This window comes from Cyclopterus lumpus, chromosome 15 (assembly GCF_009769545.1).
Source record: "Cyclopterus lumpus isolate fCycLum1 chromosome 15, fCycLum1.pri, whole genome shotgun sequence".
Lineage (NCBI taxonomy): Eukaryota > Metazoa > Chordata > Actinopteri > Perciformes > Cyclopteridae > Cyclopterus > Cyclopterus lumpus.
The window spans coordinates 9,204,350-9,223,506 of NC_046980.1; the positions used below are offsets into that span (position 1 = coordinate 9,204,350).

Genomic DNA, 19,157 nt, shown 5'->3' on the forward strand with positions numbered 1-19,157 from the left:
TTAACCGAAACATCTCCATGGCAACTCTCTCTTCAAGTCACGTCTTTAATGGATAGGTAATAGACATAACGTAAAACACACAACGCCGAGCAGATGCCAAAACTGAAATGAGAGCACAAAACAAACAAAAAAGAAAAGAGAAGGGAAAAAAAAAAGAAGCTAGATTTTGTTTGACAAAAAAAGTGATTTTGCACAACAGAGTATGTCAAAACAGCAGCCTTTTTAAAAAAGAAAACACACACACACAAACTTCTGTTGTTGTCATTTTCACTGTCTGGCAAATCCACCTCTTGTTTTCAAAGCTCTTTTTTTTTTTTTTTTTCTCCAACAGGTGCAAAACCTCTCAACTCAACACATCAAAGAGACACATGCACCTGCGAATAAATCACAGTGAATGGTAAGAATCCAGACTGGGGCCTCCTAACACCAAAGAGGTAGGATTCAAAGTGTCTGATTTAATATTCATGAAGTGCAAGCCTTTGGTGGTTGAATGCTTGTTTACTGAGATGTGTCTTTTGTCCTTGGGACAAGGTTTGATATTCCAACCAAGCAGCTGTATTTACATATACTTGCCTCTACATGATATACATATAAATCGCCTACCGCGGAACATACATTACACCGATAACCACACACTGACTGATGATTGACACGCACATTTATTTTTGTTCAGCACGCTCTCCCATCACCTGTGAAGTATTAAAACCCCTTCCTGCTGTTCTGACAGAGCTAATGAGAGTTTTTCTGATTATGAAATGTTGGTGGCTTCCGCCGTGCGGAGGAGGAGTTGTTGTTCGAGTCTCAACCAAAGTGCACCCACAGGGACAGAGGTGGCAGACAGAACCAAACTGTCACAACATGACGTCATTAGTAATCACCTCTTTTCCCTTTAAGATGAATTAGTTAACGGACATGTGAACATCTACAGGGAGGCTACTGTAGATATACCAAATGTAAATATAATGTTAACAATGATGCAACCCTTTTTCATCTGTGCACCTGTTTATTTTTTTTAAAATCTTCTCTTTTATCAAAAGGTATATGGTCATTAAAAAAAAAAGCTCGGTGTCAGTCGTGCACCTGCATCAAGGAATCAGTTTGTTGGCAGCAGCGTGCGAGATAATGTCAAAGTGAAAACACAAGAGGACGGATGTTTCACATCTTCTTCTTTTTTTCTCTTCCTCTCGCTATATGAAAACCACGAGATGTGCATCACCTTTTACAAGTGAAACAAACTCCTACAAGGTTGGTGCTGCGTGTGGATCAGATAATTAATACAGCTGAAACAAAGCTTGAGAGAAAAACCCATCTCCCCGGTGGCTACTTAAAGAAAGAAAGCAGCTGGTCAGAACGCACTCTGGAGAAAACATCAGCTCCTGGAGAAAGTGGTCGGGGATGCTCTTCACTTAAGTGTCTTTCTTTGAGCCGTGTTCTCTGTTATTCTCCCACGCTTTCTATTTCCTTATAGGAAGCACGCACGCACACGCACGCACGCACGCACACACACACACACACACACACACACACACACACACACACACACACACACACACACACCGCTGTCATGCCCACGGGTGAAACAAACCCATGCATTATGACTCAAATCAAGCTTAATTTATTTAACATGCTCTAAATTAATGTCTTTGTGTTAATATGCATTGAATAAAAATAGCTGGATTATTTTTCTAATTATTCCACATCTCCCCCCACCCCCCATCATGTGTTTCAGAGCATTACACAGGGGTTTTAGTTATTACATTTCTCACACAACTTGGTTATTGTACAACATCAGGCCAACTGATAACTCATATACACCTGCCGCCCTCTGCTGGTGAAACTGTGAACTACCAACAGCCTCACAGGGCTCTACAATGGCCTCGCAGATATAAATAAAATCCTGAACACCTAAGATTATGTTTAGATTACTTCCATACCTACAGTTTCATTGCTCCTCTTTTCTCACTTATTGAAAAGTTCTATGACGGTGAAACTTCACATACTTCATGTTAGTGTACTTCCATGTGCACTCACGAGTCTAAACTATTGTGCAGTGTGCTTGAGGTTAGCAGCTCCAGATTGCATAGGCTGCCACTAGCACAACAGCTATCCGTGGTCAAGTTGCATTATGGGTAATGTCGTTTTTGGCAAATAGTACGTCTGCCAATGTTATAAAAGTACAATGCTTCAAGTACCCTATTTAGCAAAGATCCCAGATTTATTCATTTATTACACTTAGTTTGTACTCATTTAATTATTTTTTTTAAAAATCTTTTTATTTATAGATTTTTTTTCAAGTAACAAAGAACGCGACAAAACATTGTAAATGACAAAAAAGAAGATTAAAATGAATAAATAGATAAATGAAGGAAATGAAAAACAATAGGGGGTCAACAATCGCTCTTTACACTATTTAGGACCATTCTTTTCTGGTCACTTAATCCCTTGAATGCTATCCACTTCTCCCAGCGCTGCTCATGGGTCCTTGATTTTAACCTTAGAAAATTAGTCATTTTTTCCATATTGTGTATTTCCTCAACAATGTCCAGCCACTCTCCTTGACTCATTTAACTTTTAATGTATTTAATACTAGGCCTATTATTTTGTATATTTGAATTATAAAACTAGTTTCTAAAGTCAACCCAGACTTGTCATTGGGGTTATCTCGGACTGAGTTTTTTAACAGAAACATTGACCAGAAAGGGAAGGTCTAACTGTTAGACACTATTGCTTGTGCCCCATATTTAAATATGTAAAAAAAAAAAAAGAGAAAAAGAAAGAGTAATTTGAGTACAAAAATGATACATTTCAACTATGCAGCCTATATATTAAGTATATAACACAATATAATATAACTTGATGTCTCAAAATAGCATTGAAGTATATGATAAGATGCACTAATGATATAACGAGCTTCAAATACACCAGAGATTCTAGCGTTTCTAATTCAGTTATTTATTTGACAGCTGGACCGCCAGAAGGTTTGCATGACCCCCTTCTACGCTGCGCCAACTCAACGTGCCATCTATTGCCATCTCAGGCCTCGGACGGTGCTGAGCAGTTGGTAGCTGCGAGCACTTGTAGGGTATCCGAGTGGTTGGAGTCGAGTCGCCCGAACCACAAGAATTTCTCCCCCGCTTGCGACAACGCTGCCTCCGCAGACTTCTGCTTGTGGTTGCGGGGGAACCTCCTGGTGCCGGTTGGATCATTAACAGGCTGCTTGGTCGTAAAGTCAGTCTGGTGTACCGTAAGGTTCCTCCCAGTCCCCCCAGGGCTGCTGTAAGCTCCATCGTGGCACAAGCAGAAGTGGGAGTTTTGCTGTTCATCAAGACACTTCCTGCGCCCCACACCCTGCAGAAGATATGGGGTTCCTCTCAAGGTGCAATGTGGCGTATGGGTAAGAACATTTCATGATGGCCTGAAGCTCCGTATATACTCACGTGAGTGAAGAGAGAGATGTTGTTTTTTAAGGCATGCTTGTTGTCATGTTCGGAGAATGGATATTCTCTGGATTTCTGTGAAGAAAGCGTTTTTGAAGACCGTATCCAGTGCGATACAACTGGATGCAGTGGAATGAGATAAAACGAGCAGGCAGTTTCTTTCTTTTACAGAAGTGCAATGGAATCGTTCAAAGCACCGGGCCATGGGGAGTGAAACAGCCATGCCAAACACTTTTATCTTACTACTGTACATACACACCTGCTGAGTTTTCCATTTAGGATAGCGCTCTATGTTCAAAGCCTGAGGCAATGATGATTGAACCTGAGTCAGCATGATCCCAGTGCTTGTACAAAGCTCCCGACTCCTGGTCTCATTTTCTGCTGATACTGGATGAGCAAACTGAGAAAGAAATGAAAGAAAAGCTTATTACAGCCTCAGGTTTGAATGTCGTCACTTGTAATGATCCGATTATGTGTTGAAATTCAGAATTTCTTACCCATTTGCCATCATTGCTCATTGAAGAATATCGGTTTCCACCTTTTGCCATTTAAAACAGTTTGAGTAGTTTCACATATACAGCACACACACACACACACACACACACACAACTTAACTGATGCAAACACACTGGTGACCATGGAAACATGCTGCCGCATTCTCACACAACCTGCAATGTGATCTTATTTTGCCACGGAGATGTGGAATGGGAATTCTGTCATAAAAGAAAATCAAAACTCAACTGTAAAAAATTACATTTGAGCAAATTAAGCAATTATATATACACAATATTAGATGTCTATTTTTTCTTCTCGGAACATGAATCTGGATGAATTAGACAAAGCTTTTATCGAGGAGTTCTAAAGTTCAGCAACTAAAGACAAATTATCTAATTTTGATCGGTTTGAGATGTAGAAGGAAAACACGTTCTCTGATGGATGACAAAAATGGCATTTGCATATAAGTGACTTTATTTTGTACAACACTGGATTTAGAAAAACAACAATACATATGTATATACAAAGACATATTCAAAATGGGATAGTCTTTTCCATCTTAATAAGAACAGTTATTTATTCAAAATTATTATTTAATAATATGTTAAAAAGTATTCATTTATTTTCAAATGCATCGTTTGATCTAGGAAATAAAAATGATTCACATGATTTTCTTTACAAATAAACAAGAGCACATAGTCACTAATAACAAGCCCTGACTTTACAACAACACCATCTTCTGCAACTCAAATGACAGAAACTGGATGAGCAGCGGCGGTTTATCCCCTCAAATGGTACATGTAGAAGGATTTTGTTTTACATCTTCAGAGAGAGGTTGTTAATCGGGACAAAGTCCAGACGTGATAAGATAAATGGAGTGTTATCGACATTAGGGAAAGGGGAATGTTTATTAAAGCAGCAAATGCAGAATGTAGGCGTTCTTAAGAAAGTCTCAGTTAAACTATATATGTAGAGAACAGGCTGGATCTTTACATACATCTTTAGGTTAATTTAAACACTTCTGGTTTTTAAAAGGGTTGCGCCGTAGGAATCTTTCTGGCCTCAAATATGAGCAAATATTAGAGAAATGGAAAATGTACTGCGAGGTATAACCTTTGCGCTGAGAACTGTCGTCTCCAGGATCCGCATGGAAATATTAGACTTTTGCCACCGCTGAGACATGGCTGTGGTCTGAGGGCCCCTGGTGTACATCTGTTGTGTTATTGATCCCTGAGGATAAGATGAACAGGACAAAAAGGTTGAATCACATGTTTCAGGTTATGTTCATCAACATACAGTTGAATCCAGGGTCCAAACATATTTTTTTTCAAAGCAAGTCATTGAGTAAGCACACATATTGATAGCCCTAGTTCTATATTTATGTATTTTGGTCTGAAAGGAGTTATATTTAAGTACATCAAGTCTCAACATACTGGAATCACGCTGCAAAATACCAACCATGTTTATGTCTATAATGTCCGATAATCAGGTGGAAGTAACATGGTTTCATAGTCTTTGTCCTAATGCAGCACCAAAGTAAACGTCCCAACAAAGTGAAGATACTGGTCTGAACTTACTGGTCTGGATTTGGAGATACTAAACATGAATATGGCTCACTGGCTTTGAGCTGACTTCTGGTATTATTCCCTAAAAGCCCACTGAGTTATTTGATGAAGGCTAAATGGGTCCTCATCAGCACCATTAGTGCGTTGTTGATCACAGTAACATTGTCTTGACCTCATCCACTAGGCCCTCCTAATTAAGAAGGCCATAAGGATGCTCTTGATGAAGGCTCTTGGTGCCTCCGAGGGTCGCCGTGTGTGCGCAGCACTGAGGTGAACTAATGGTTTTAAATTAAGAGGCAGCCATTTGATTGCACCTACTACATTATGCATTCATATTTTGAAGAGAATGCTGATTCTTACTCTGAATGACTGATGTAGGCGTTTCTGTTTCGCCACTCCGAGAGCTCGTCACTATGGGAACACGCTCCTTCCTCTTCTCTCCAAGGCGGTGCTTCTTCAGCTGTTTGGCCAAACGTTGCCATCTGGAGAAAAAGCAGTAGCCAGCAACAACTTAAGATCTCCAAAACTGTGGTTATGTTATTGTGTGTGTTCAAAGTGAGTAAAGTGTTTGAGCTTTTTTAAATTTTGATTATTAACAGGGAGATCATCTTACCCTTCCTGTGTCTCGTTGTATTTATTCAACCGGTCTGCCTCCTCCCTCTTCTCCTGCATCCATCGCTGCAGAAGTTCTTCTTTCTCTCTCCAAGCCTCAGTCAACTCCTCATTTACTCTTTTCTGCTCCGCACGCAGGGCAGACAACTCTTTGGACTGACACTCAATGGTGAACTCGAACTCTGAAAGGGTCGCCTTCAGGGTGTTACTCCCTCTAGCCAGAGTAAGGGCCTCTTGATGGTAGTGGGACACACTGAAACAGACAAGGTGACATCTGGATTTACTCCACCTTTGATCACCTCCGGGAATTGTTACTTCAAACGTTTAGATGTTGGATTTTAGGTCACAAGTCGATCCACTACTGAAGAACACCAAGTGGTTAAAGCTGTTTCATGCTTCTTAAATCAAGGTGTTTCTGTTTTTAACCTGTTGATTATCAAATGCAGCACTGGATAAACTATATCACGTCTGTTGTTCCGTCACTATATGCTCAAGCTGACTATATTCACATTCTTTTATTTACTATGTAAAATATACAGCGATTATGGGAAGGTAACTTTGCCAAGATAGTTCACAAAAAAACATCAGCATTTCTCCAACTTGCTCTGTGATGTCTGATAATTGGATATAATGTAAGGGAATACGGTCAATCAGTTATTTCTGTAATATAAATCATATAGACATTTCATTCTGTTAAAAAGCAAGGCCCTCCCTTTGTGTTGTTAATATATTTTTTGGACCCACTCCTTGACATCGTAAAAAAACCCAACTCCTTAATACCCCCAATAATATATCAAGATGGTATATGCATGTCAAACAAACACATTACATATCCCAAATAATTCCCAGTCCCTACAAGTGACCCAACAACCAATAGGACTGGAACACATTGTTTATTTAGTCTATTGTCATTATACCCACTTTTGTATAAAGAAAGTTGCAATGTCTGGAGATTAAAATTAACTAAATTACCGTGACTGCCAGTACTGCAGTTCAGCCTCTTTCAGAAAGAGGACGGTGGTCAGATCAGAGACAGTCTGAGACAGCTGGGGACGCAGGAAGCAAAGGGATGAATTGATTGAATGGTTGATAAAGTGAGGACCACACCAGTTCAAAGGTCACTGCCTGCCCTAAAAAAACAGCGGCCACTATACATGTTTATTCTAAATCATCAGACGCCTGCCTGAGAATTATTACAAATATTGGCGCAAACTGCTTCCGCTTATATAGTAAAATAATAGCTGTAACTTATTTTAACGTTTATTATTAATTCCACTCACCTTTTCTTCAAGGTGTTCGCTCTCTCTCAGTTGGAGTTGAAGGAGTCTGATGTTTTTCCCAACTTCAGACCCACCTCTTTCAAAACTGGAAATGAAATGTGAAAAAATAAAAAAAATAGTGCAATAATTTAAAAATAAAAAACAAAACAATATCAAAACATCCAAATCATCAGAAAAGGCCTAAAATCTGACCTCTTGGGCTGAACGTCATCCAGAATTTGTTTGCGAATTTCAAAACGTTCCTCCAACTGAGCCACTAAAAGAAAAGAGGCGCACGTCGTCATCATCATCGATCATCACAGGGCTGAAAGAGGAACAAAATAAGTCATCTTACAGCTCGTGAAGACGCCGACGTACGGGAGTTTCTCAGTGTTGTCTCTCTGCTGCAGTCGAGCACGCACGTGATTCTTCCAGCTTGCCATCGTAATAAAAACGAATATGTCACACCGTCCCAATAAATGTCGTGACGCGGGGGGGTTTAATGGGTTTTGAGCTGCCACTTGATTTTGGTCGAAGACTAAATGTTTTTTCTTTGGACACGAACAGCCAACCCGTGAGCACAGGAATGCAACGCCTCGAGCAAAGTTTCACAGCTCCTCCCTGTTCAGTCAGTCAGCTGCTACACACTCCCCTGCATTATATCGTCTGACCATTAATCTGTCCTCTGCCTTTATACTATTACATAACATACTATAATATAATATCTACTTAAACTTAAAATACTTTTGGACAACATTTATTTAAATGCTCAAGATGCTGTTCAATTTGTGGGTATTATTTTATAAAATCCCAATATTTCATATGATCTACGTTATCACTGTCACATGTCCATTTAATGTCCATGTTATGTCAATCTATGGACATTTGAGTAATATGAATCTAAATGTGTGCTGCTAAGGTAAGTCGTTTTTATCTAAAACTATAAAGGCATTTTATATTTGACCTATTTTCACATTCTGATTTGGCTACTAAATAAATCTCAATAATTTATCCACCACAGAATATAAAATAGTATAATATAATATGATATAATGCTTTGAAAGGGATATGAGTAGTTTTATATTGTACTTTTTGCTGTTAATAGCCTCCTTAAGTTCTTCTAATTAAATATTTAGTACATTCTCCAAATTAACAAGCTTTATACATTGTACATATTAACATAAAATTAACATTACACTTCACAGTTGGGTTGGGTAGACATGCGACTACATTTCAGAATAAAACACAACAGGACAGAATAGAAGGTGCTCAATATTTCTAGAAAGGCTCTCAGCGGCTCTGAAAAGCACTTCCGGGTCATACCTTTTTCTCAATAAGTCACAGTAACTAAAATATGTTCCGTGATACGAGGTAAAGTTATACTGTTACAAATTGATATTTTTTTCCTTAACATTCATGAGTGATTCTGATTGTCGAAATAAGAAACGGGATAAGTTTTCGAGTTGTATCTTAGCGTGAAACCGGAAGTTGTTACTGCTGGCAATAACGTGTGCTCTGACAACAACAGACTGTCTGACTGGTGATGGGAGGAGAAGAAGCTGCAGGCTCATTCCTTAGCTAACTACTTAACTAAGTAACGGCGGAACATTAATACGGATAACAAAGCGACAACGTCGTCTCGTGTGAGCGCGGCCTCTCTTAAATTCAGAGAACCGTGTAAACTACACTTATTGAGCACAGCTTCACGAGCCAGCGTCGCTCCTCCTCAGAGCTAGCCTTCCGAGCTATCACACTGGAGACAACTTTACCGAGATAACGGACGTGTCTCGCTCCCTACCTTTGCCAACACGTAGCTTGTCATGACTTGCCCGAGTCATGGGTCGTAGGCTCTCTGATTGTTAGAACATCGCCAGTGTTTGCTGCGTTGACCCGGGGTCGCGTGTCCCGTAATGGACGCATCAGCTGGGGACCGAGAGCCTGGGACCCTGCCGGACAACGCAAAGGAAGACAGCAGTGGCCTTGCCTGCGCAGGGGAGAGCAGCAGACACGTGAGTAACTCGTGTCACACCGTGTTTATGATGGAAGCATCTTGATTTGATTTGACACCGGTGTCACGGGAGCTTGCTTTACTTTGTCCCCCCCCCCCCCTGAAGGACTCCGTGTGCACGGGGGCCAGTGAGATCAAGAGCCGTGCTGTGGTCAAGTACTCCGCGGCCCCGCCTCCTGCCAGCTATGCCCTCCTGCAGGAGAAGACCGACCTCAAGCTGCCTCCTGCCAACTGGTTGAGAGAACACCCTCAGCTGGGCAGCGCCGGCACCACCGTGTTGGGGTCCAGCAGCAAGAGCAAGCCCTTTTCCAGGTATACAACACCACGGCTACACACTGATATGTATTATTCTAGTGTGGTGTGAAGCTGTGCTGGTCTCTGTGGAGTAGTTTAGTTATTGCTTTATAAATTAGGGTGAAGGATGATGGAACTGCCAACCAGTAGGCCTACTTTGCTTGCCTGTAGTGATGTGGCCAATTGTATAAACACCAGAATATGTATTGTAATGTTAAACACATTGTAATCGTTGGTTGGGTGCTATTCGGGAAGGCTTTAACTGGACTGACCTAGCTCAAACTAATACCCTGTAATACATATCATTTATGTAATGTTCTGTTAGTGTTGGAGCTGTTTTTGAGTCTACAGCTCCTGGTGCCTTTTGAATTGTGTTGCATTACACTGAGGTATTTCTAATATTTTGTCCACCCCATATATATTAATAAAGGTGAATAAATAGTCTAAAGACATCTTGTTAGGTGTTTTAAGATGGGACTATAAGTGACCACACACAGTTTTTTAAACACACTTAACTGTTGTTGTTTGGGTTGGATAGAGGACAGTGTGTGTGTGATGACAGCTTCAGGGCTTGTGTACGGTATATATTTTGCTGATCCAAGTGAAAGTTAGTATTGGAGGCTAAGAGAATCATACTTTGTGCTCTGCTTAGTTGTGGAACCTGCTGGGCCTCCGTTGTCTGTCTGAATGCTCTCGTGAGGACGGACTAGCACCCACTGGTTCATCCATCTTAGGCGCCGTGTGTAATGGACTTCTGTAATGAATGAATGGAGGTTACACAACTATATTTGAAACAGAAATATCAGTGGGTAAATCACAGATACTGATTCATTAGCAAAGGCTTTCGATCGTTAATTCGACTGACTTTAATCCATATCGCCATTCCCAAACACTGTGAAGTGAATAAGTTCCATTTTCTTCTTTTGCAGTTTCGGGATGGCTTATGAATTCATTGACTGCATCGGAGATGACGTTGACGTGGTATCGGACTCTGAGGTTTGTGGAGCTCTTACAAAAGCTCAGATTTCTTTGTTTATTTCGGAAGCATGCTCGTACACCTGGGGTTAACATTGTTTTCTGTCACATCCAGAACATCAAGAAGCTTTTGAAAATTCCCTACAGCAAGTCGCACGTCAGTATGGCCGTTCACCGCGTGGGGAGGACGTTGCTTTTGGATGAGCTGGACATTCAAGAGCTCTTCATGCGATCCTCTCAGGTACAGCAGGCACTCCAGACTTTTTAAGGTCAGGGACATTCCTTATGACAGTGTCTTTTTAAGGACGTGTGTGTGTGTGTGTGTGTGTGTGTGTCGTAGACAGGAGATTGGACGTGGCTAAAAGAGTTTTACCAGCGACTAATAGACCAAAAGTGGCAGAGGAAAAAGAAGAGTAAAGAACACTGGTATCAGAAAGCCATTCTGTCAAAGTTCCTCTACTACAGGTGAGTACTTGGTGGAGCTTCAATGATAGAAAATACACAAGTAGCGTTTACTACGGGTCCCAGTCTTATCCGATAACTGCTGTGTTTAAAGTATTAATGGTGATGGGGCTGCAGAGCCTGTACCAGACAACCCAAATGAAGAGGAGGAGGAGGAGGAGGAGAATGAGGCAGAGGAGTACAGCTCTTCATGGCCCACTGCCTTCACCAGTGCAGCGTTTGATACCGAAGAATCAGATGCTCCCAAGCAGGTACAGTGTCTTAGCTGTTTTGTTATTTAGCAGTCTCCAGTGTCACTTTAGAAATTATGTGAATTTCTTCCTGTGTGCTGTAGCCAATCAAAACTGAAAGTGGTGAGAATAAATGTGTTTCTAGATTAGAATGGGTAAGAAACGTACGTGTATGAGGGGTTTTGGTTTGCACTGCTTGCGCTGACCGTATTGCTACTATCAAATGTGCAGGAAAGTGTTTCTATGGACAGCAAGTTTGGTCTGGGCCAGGTGACTTCTGTCCCCAAAGAGCAAAACCTCCCGATGCTCTTCGACGAAGGGGAGAACAGCCAGGTAATACAAGCTCTTGACCCTCCTCAATGGTTTCCCACTGCAGTTGGTGGCTTATGGCTAATGTCTGTGTTCACTTTTGACAGGGCTTAAGAAACGACTTTGTGCGAAACATAATGTGGACGTTTGAAGATATCCACATGTTGGTTGGGTCCAACATGCCTATTTTCGGAGGTGGTCGCTATCCTGCCGTCAGTCTGAGACTCAGGTTGGAATTTTAAACTATTTTCTTACATCAAGGATCTGAAATTACAACTCATTTAGAGAGTACAATGATAATTCAATTATGTAATATTAATTGCATTACACTTCTGTTGGGGTCAGATGTCAGCTAGATGAATACATCTGTGCACATAATGGCATAGTTTTTAGTTTATCTGACCCTAGATGGTGAACCATAAATGTAATTTAGGACCTCACCAGAATAACATGTTTGTTTCACTGCATTATTCCTCTTTAATCCAACATCTAACTTTCTAACTGTGTTTTTCAGGGACAACAATAAACCAATCAACATTCTAACGGGTATTGACTACTGGCTCGACAATCTGATGTGTAATGTCCCAGAGCTTGTCATGTGCTTTCACGTCAATGGCATTGTTCAGGTAAATCACTGTCTGCTGAAATCCAGTATTGCAATGAGTATTATTATTATTATTATTGGTTTATTGATTTCTATGGTTAAGTTTCACAGTGGAAGCAGAATACAGACATATAAGCAGAAGTATAAGCTATATATATTTTGTTTAATAGTTTGTTTTTAATAACTAAAATAAAATAATTAGTTTTTTCCTGCAGAAATATGAGATGATAAAAACAGAAGACATCCCTCATCTGGAGAATTCAAATTTCTCCACAAGGGTGGTAAAAGACATCGCCCAAAATATCCTCTCGTTCCTCAAGTCCAACTGCACCAAAGAGGGTCACACATACTGGCTCTTCAAAGGTGGGAGACGAGTGAACAGGAAGTCCTGTAGTTGTCTTGACATTTTCTAATGTTACTTCTTGAATCCACAGCTAGTGGGAGTGACATTGTGAAGCTTTATGATCTTACTACTCTGTGTGAGGAGGCAGAAGAGGAGAAATGTCAGAATCCCTTCACTCTCCCCGTGGCGGTGTTACTATACAGGTAAGACTCAGGATCTTGCACCGTAAAGGGCAATACGTTTCAGGAGCTGAACGATTTTAAAATGTTTTCCTATCCAAAAACATGACATTTAATATCTTACGTAGAATATGTATTTTTACGAGCTGCTTATTTGTCATATTTATGGTTTATGATATTTGGTTAAGCTAACTGAATTTGGTATTTAAACAGTATTATGCTGTTGAATATCTCAAAGTGAAATATCTTTAAATGGTAAGAGATTAAATTGGCCATTTTCAAGTTGTACAGATATTGTATGCAAATGGATTTTAATAATTAACAATGAAAGTGTGCAAAATGTAATGAGTTCTATTTTCTGTGTCTGGTTGCAGAGTTGCCAGCAACTTGATGCTGAAGGCGAGGCAAAACAGAAAGCACTACGGCACAATCAGAACTCTGCTCTTAAACTGTGTCAAACTTCTGGATGAGGAGAGGCACCCCCAAGTAAGCAAGGATCTAAAGATAAATAGCCCCATTCTTTTTGAAAAGATTACATTTAAATGGGAGGAGGACCAACTTGAAAGTCAGCAACCAAAGTCCTGGAGTGCATTGATGAGCTGCCAGGTTAAATGATAGATGGGTAGAAAAGTCATCCAGAGAAACAAAGTTAGTCATCATACCACCTGATTAGATAAGACCAGTATTTTCCATCTATATTTAGACATCAGGAAAGTAAAAAGGGAAACCACTCGACTTAATCTGATAATGCCATAGTTTTAGATGTGATTGAATCTGACTCCAGTCCTGATCTCCTCCATCTCCTGTCTGTTCAGATCATGGCCTCCGCCCACTACATGCTGTCAGAGCTGTTCCAGCTCGACGAGCCTCCGGAAGAAGATGAAGGGGAGTCGCTTCGGGGCGGCGGATCAGAGGACAGCTACAGCGACGAAGATAGGGAGGAAGAGGAGGAGCTGACTGAGGACAGCGATGAGAACGGCTCCTACAGCTCCTTCTCCAGCCCACAGGATGATAGTAAAGCTGTGGCTGTGATCCGCTCCGTAGGGGAGCTGTCGGTCCCGGAGAAATACAAATCCACTCACCAGATCAGAGTGAGTGCCCCTCCAAATGTTTTTCTTTCACACAGACCTGAGGGGACAGTTCAAATATAAAGATACATATGTTGTATGTCAACACCAAAACACAACCCCCCCCCCCCCCCCCCCCCCCCCCCTTAAAAAAAAATCTCTACAGCCAAGCGGTGCCTTCCCTGTTTCTCAAGACAAGGAGGAGAGATGCAGACACGTCCTGAGCTATGCGCTGAAGGCAAGTCTCTGCATGATGTTTATGTTTAGTGACCAGACAATGCTCATCATGTGATGTGTCGTCTACTGTGTTGATAACTGTAACACACTTCACAGGGGCTGAAGGCAGTGGATGGCACCATCAAGAAGGAGAGTGATCTCCCAGCCGCAGACCCCAACACACCCATTCCTCTTAAATACGAGGACAGAAGTGCAATCGGAGCCTGCGCTGCTGAGCAAGGCATCTCTCTTCTTCTGGAAAGGGGTCAGTCTACAGTCTTTATTTCAAAGGATAATTAATATGACCCCACATAATAAAAAACCCCTGCATGCATCTGGTGTCACCAGCGAGGCCGTTGCAGGCGGATGAGAAGCACCCATCTCGCTCTGGGATGATACCCGGCTCGTGGCAGCACCGCATGAAGCTGCAGCTCTTCCTCAAAGCGTCCAAGGCCTACTACGTCCTGTCTGATGCAGCCAGCAACTTGCTGAAGTACGGGCGAGCCCTGCGCTACATCAAGCTATCTCTGCAGTGTTACGGTGAGTTTGTTTACTTCAATAATATTATGATAGTTATTGCTTTTCAGTGTTTTTTTTGGAGAAAGACTGTTGCTGAAAAGAGTACAATATCTACCAGGCAGATTATAAACAGTTACTTTAATATTTAATGATGAATAGGATAAGTTATCCTTCTTTCGTCCTCTTCTACCATTTCCTCCAGATGCCTATTGTTCAGTGAGCGGTGCACTGCACCCACACGTGCTGCAGTTTCACAGCCAGTGCCTGTCTCTGTGTGGGGACATCCAGCTGATGCTGGCCCAGAATGCCAACAACAGAGCCGCTTACCTGGAGGAATACAGCTACCAGACCAAAGAGGACCAGGAGATCCTGCACAGCCTGCACAGAGAGAGCAGCTGCCAGGGTTCGTCACTAAAGAGACGCACTGATGTTGAAACGCACAATAGCCGACTTTCCTGCTTGATGTTTTGAAATTAGGGGTGTTAGCACACACTTAAATGTCTTCTTATCCTTTTCAGTTCCGCCGACATCATTCACGATGACATTTCCGTGCTTGTTTCACCCCAAAATGTCGTAGAATTTCTCGCCTTATCCCGTTGTTCGTTTTCGTCATTCATTCATCAACGCCTTTACTCTGTTTCCACTAGCCTTTAATATGGCAACAGACCTGGCCATGGACCCGGAGTACCAGCTATTTGTTAGTAGTAAGTGCTATGAAGCAGCATATGAACTGGTCATCTCAGAGGCTTTGAAAGATCAGATGGCTCAGGTCCTTAAAAGGCTGGGAAACATCCGCAACGAGATGGGAGTCTACTACATGAACCAGGCTGCAGCCATGCAGACTGAGAAAGAAGGTATGCTGGATTAATAGATTAACAGATCAAACAATATGCTAAGTGTACAGAAAGTGCATTTACAGTTATTACTTTTGAGCCACCTATATTTATTGCTGTAATTTACAGAATTTGTCAATGCTTTGCACTTGAAATATACCACCATATACAAATCTATTTCAACCTGGATCAAATGGAGAACATTCATACAAACGTATTTCTCCTTTGCACATGTAGCTGTTTCTAACTTTCCTTCGCCCCTCCCCCCTCCCCTTCTAGTGAAGAAGTCTGTGTCCGTGGCAGAGCAGGAGATGTGGAAAAAGAGTTTTGCATTCTTTGAGAAAGGCATGAAGGACTTTGAAGCCATTGGGGACAGCACCAACACCGCCCTGCTGCTGTGTAATACCGGCAGGCTGATGAGAATCTGTGCTCAGGCCCACTGTGCCGTGTCCGCCGACCAGAGCCGAGGAGAGTTCTCGCCTGAAGAGGCCCTCTACTACAACAAGGTGCAATTTCAAACACTCAATGTCTTTAACTCTGGATCCAGCATTCTCACTTAAGTGATGGAAAATGATCAGATTTTTTGCAACGATCTGGTATCTCCCAACATCTTAACCCTTAAATTGTATGCTTTTGATTATATCTATTATTTCACCTCAGGCCATCGTCTACTATTCGAGGGCTATAAAGTCACTGGCAAGCCGAAAGAACCACCCAGTGGTGTGGGACAGCGTAAACTGGGAGCTGTCCACTACCTATTTCACCCTGGCTACACTGCTGCAGGACTACGCCCCGCTGTCCAGGAAGGCCCAGGAGCAGGTGCGTTGGTTTCATAATAATAATAATGTATCCTATATTGATCCGACAGTGGGGAAATTCTTCTCTGCATTTGACCCCTCCTTAGTTATTAAGGAGCAGCGGGCTGCAGTCAAGCGCCCGGGGAGCGACTGGGGGTTCAGAGTCTTGCTCAAGGACAGAGTACCGTGTGGTTACGGGACAACCGCTCTCCCCACTGAGCTGCAGTCTCCCGTTTCACAAGAATTCTGAATGTGAATTAAGTTAAAGTTCCAGATATTTTAATTATTTTGCAACTGAATGGACTACTGAAAATGATCATTGATGCCAAAAAGGCAATCATTGTGACTTTTAATGGGTGCATTATCAGTTGTTTAGCACCAATAACGCCAACACATGCGATCAAATGTCCATTCATCCCCGTTTGTTTTCCCCAGATTGAGCGTGAGGTGACGGAGGCGATGATGAAGTCCCTGAAGTACTGTGACCTGCAGACTGAGTCGGCTCGTCAGCCGCTCTACCAGTACAGAGCTGCCACCATCCACCACCGCCTGGCCTCGATGTACCACAGCTGCTTCCGCAACCAGGTACAATGAGACAAGAATTCAAAACGTCACTCTGACTAGAATGGAATTACTGGAGATGGGATGCTATAGCTACTTGTGTTTCATGCTCCATGGGACAGGTGGGAGATGAACACTTGAGGAAGCAGCATCGCAGCCTGGCAGAGCTTCACTACAGCAAGGCGGTCTGTTTGTTCCTCAGCCTCAAAGATGCACCGTGTGAGCTGCTCCGCACGCTCCTGGAGAGGGTGGCCTTTGCTGAGTTCACCATGGCAGGTGAGCAACGGTTGTCTGTAGTCGTGTTTGGTTTTGTCAAGAGAAATGGCGTTTTCCATCCACAGTTTCATGTTGTGTTCACACAGGTCAGAGTAGCAATGCAGCCAAGCTGAAGAGCCTGACTGGAGCAGTAGAGATCATGGCAGAAACTCGCTGTGCTTTCCAGCTGATTCATAACGAGCTGCTGGAGGAGCAGATAGAGGTACGTCTCAGAAAAGCAGACCGTAAAGGATGCTTTGTCATGGTTATGGTATGGTACACGTACACGTTAACGCTATGGTCAGTTTATGGATCACGCACTGAAACCCACATCTTGTCCTCTCATTCCTTGTGCGGTAGTTGAGTGAAGCAGACGCAGCTGAGTCTGCAGAGCCTCCTGATGTGGTCCGTGGCTCCACCTCAGGGCTCAACCTCCAGGAAGTGATGAAGCTGATTGGGGTGTTTGAGCCGAGTTTCTCCTTCCTGCTGCTGCAGCTGATCAAACTGATGACGACGATGAAACGGAAGCCGAGGTGAGAAATAATATTAGACCGTTACGGCGTGTGCAATATCCTTTTGACTTACACAGTGCTCACTCCTGACCATCTTATTTGTGTTTTTTAATACAGCAATAAGGACGAGGAGCTGTTGAAAACCTATAAGAATGTGTATTCCAAGCTGCTGCGAGCCGAGAAAAACGCACCTCTCCTCAGCCGCGTCAAGCTCCACATAGAGCTCCTGCAGCAGCTGACCCCACAAACAGGAAGTGACGACACGCATTCATGATGACGACATCAACCAGAGCAAGGTAGACACTCAAGACCTTAACTCCTCCCCAAGACCCCGCTCAGGGAAGACTTGCCAGACTTGACAACTGTCTTCTCAAAAAATGCTGTGACGGAAAACGACGATTTGGAGACACCATTATCAACATGCTCAGGCAACACCGTCTTACTTTAAATTACAGTTCGACAGCTACTTTCACCTTTTGCGCCTATTTTTAAAATGAGCTCATCTTTTTCTAACATTTGCACCACAGGTTTTTGAATTGTAAATTTTTGTGAAAAGTAAATTCAAAGATATTATTTAATTTTCTTATTGCTTAAGCAGTTATGGGTCACATGTAAAGCTCTTATGTCTAGGATGTGTTGATCATCACCTAGATTGCCTCATTTTTTCTACAAAACTAAAAACATACGACATAAGATTTTGAAGAATCACACATCAAAAGAGTTATGTCCTTTCCAAACTGTTGGCAACATTTAATGCAAACTCAGAGTTTAGTTTGTCCACATGGCTGTATGTATAAATATAAGTTTATATCAGCATGGTTTGCTGTGACTTGAAAATAAAAAGTTTTTAAATTTTGACGTGCCATATTTTCTACTGACTTACGATATTGCAGGTTTCTCCTAAAGCATCACAACATACTACGGTGCCCTCTGGCTAACAGGACACACATCTGACTGGCTTTTAGTTTAGTTAATGTCTTCCGACCACGCAAAGCGCTTTAACACTACTCGTCATCATTCACCCATTCACACACTGATGGGAGGAGCTAAGGTTCCACCTGCCCATCAGGAGTAGCTAACATTCCCACACATTCACACACCGGAGGCACAGCTACGGGAGACATTTTGGGGTTAAATGTCTTGCCCAAGGACACATAGACATGTGCTAGCGGAGCCGAGGATTGAACTGCCGATCCCGTGATTGAAGGACGACCCTGCTCACCACTGAGCCACAGTCGCCCCCCACCACCCCCCATTAATCACATCTTCGGATAACAAATGTACATTATGATCCTGCATATTGGACTATTATTTCAGTTAATTTATCCTGACCTTTTAAACATCTGCTAACTTCTCTCCAAAACATATTGCGCACAGCTGGTTTGCAGAGGAAAGACCGTTTGTAATGGATTTTAAGTGGGTCAGGTCGACACCGCACCCTGTGGGTTCTGGCGTTGGATCTTGCGTCACGGTTCAGCCCGGGTCACTGGAGAGGGGGACATGGTGTTTTCAATGCAGTGTCAGTGAACTAGGTCACCTCACTGTTACTGAACTGTATCCACACCAGATGGCGCTGCAGGTGGGCCCAAACTGCACCTCATCAATCAGGCTGCACCCTCAGTGCT

General features: G+C 42.4%; 3 protein-coding genes across 5 annotated transcripts; 1 reads left to right on the forward strand and 2 right to left on the reverse strand.

The window, feature by feature from the left end:
- Window positions 1-3,033: 3,033 nt before the first annotated feature.
- tex36 (testis expressed 36) lies at window positions 3,034-3,985 on the reverse strand. The gene is made up of 4 exons (XM_034552492.1): window positions 3,935-3,985; window positions 3,697-3,837; window positions 3,438-3,512; window positions 3,034-3,348 (listed from the first exon to the last, which is right to left on the reverse strand). Exons 1-4 carry the CDS (start codon window positions 3,983-3,985, stop codon window positions 3,034-3,036), a joined length of 582 nt encoding a protein of 193 aa, XP_034408383.1.
- A 495-nt stretch (window positions 3,986-4,480) lies between these two features.
- Window positions 4,481-9,279, reverse strand: si:ch1073-143l10.2 (autophagy-related protein 16-1). Of its 3 annotated transcripts, none has more exons than XM_034551897.1 (7): window positions 9,167-9,279; window positions 7,582-7,693; window positions 7,390-7,474; window positions 7,082-7,155; window positions 6,111-6,362; window positions 5,858-5,979; window positions 4,481-5,162 (listed from the first exon to the last, which is right to left on the reverse strand). In XM_034551897.1, the coding sequence occupies exons 2-7, from the start codon at window positions 7,677-7,679 to the stop codon at window positions 5,089-5,091; spliced, it is 705 nt and encodes a 234-aa protein (XP_034407788.1). In that variant the 5' UTR covers window positions 7,680-7,693; window positions 9,167-9,279; the 3' UTR covers window positions 4,481-5,088. The 3 variants fall into 3 exon arrangements, with proteins under 3 accessions (XP_034407788.1, XP_034407787.1, XP_034407785.1); XM_034551896.1 differs by having other exon boundaries at window positions 7,582-7,645; window positions 9,167-9,278; XM_034551894.1 differs by lacking the exon at window positions 9,167-9,279 and adding an exon at window positions 7,724-8,799 and having other exon boundaries at window positions 7,582-7,645.
- edrf1 (erythroid differentiation regulatory factor 1) lies at window positions 8,867-18,388 on the forward strand. The gene is made up of 25 exons (XM_034551893.1): window positions 8,867-9,377; window positions 9,483-9,688; window positions 10,600-10,666; window positions 10,761-10,886; window positions 10,986-11,110; window positions 11,202-11,358; window positions 11,569-11,670; window positions 11,754-11,875; window positions 12,161-12,272; window positions 12,466-12,613; window positions 12,685-12,796; window positions 13,147-13,258; window positions 13,588-13,863; window positions 14,006-14,077; window positions 14,173-14,320; window positions 14,404-14,595; window positions 14,777-14,977; window positions 15,222-15,428; window positions 15,687-15,913; window positions 16,068-16,226; window positions 16,640-16,789; window positions 16,888-17,041; window positions 17,128-17,243; window positions 17,381-17,553; window positions 17,650-18,388. The coding sequence occupies exons 1-25, from the start codon at window positions 9,279-9,281 to the stop codon at window positions 17,804-17,806; spliced, it is 3,720 nt and encodes a 1,239-aa protein (XP_034407784.1). The 5' UTR covers window positions 8,867-9,278; the 3' UTR covers window positions 17,807-18,388.
- The last annotated feature ends 769 nt before the right edge of the window (window positions 18,389-19,157 follow it).

Excerpts from the sequence above, each read along its gene's own strand:
- tex36 (XM_034552492.1), bottom strand. The coding sequence starts at position 3,985 with ATGGCAAAAGGTGGAAACCGATATTCTTCAATGAGCAATGATGGCAAA. Across the intron at positions 3,513-3,696 it reads CTAAATGGAAAACTCAGCAG|AAATCCAGAGAATATCCATT; the intron begins GTGTGTATGTAC and ends CTTTCTTCACAG. Across the intron at positions 3,349-3,437 it reads ACATCTCTCTCTTCACTCAC|GGTGTGGGGCGCAGGAAGTG; the intron begins GTGAGTATATAC and ends TATCTTCTGCAG.
- si:ch1073-143l10.2 (XM_034551894.1), bottom strand. The coding sequence starts at position 7,811 with ATGGCAAGCTGGAAGAATCACGTGCGTGCTCGACTGCAGCAGAGAGAC. Across the intron at positions 7,646-7,723 it reads CGTCGGCGTCTTCACGAGCT|TGGCTCAGTTGGAGGAACGT; the intron begins GTAAGATGACTT and ends CTTTTCTTTTAG. Across the intron at positions 6,363-7,081 it reads CTGCAGTACTGGCAGTCACG|TGTGTCCCACTACCATCAAG; the intron begins GTAATTTAGTTA and ends TGTCTGTTTCAG.
- edrf1 (XM_034551893.1), top strand. The coding sequence starts at position 9,279 with ATGGACGCATCAGCTGGGGACCGAGAGCCTGGGACCCTGCCGGACAAC. Across the intron at positions 12,273-12,465 it reads ACGTCAATGGCATTGTTCAG|AAATATGAGATGATAAAAAC; the intron begins GTAAATCACTGT and ends TTTTTCCTGCAG. Across the intron at positions 12,614-12,684 it reads CACATACTGGCTCTTCAAAG|CTAGTGGGAGTGACATTGTG; the intron begins GTGGGAGACGAG and ends TTGAATCCACAG.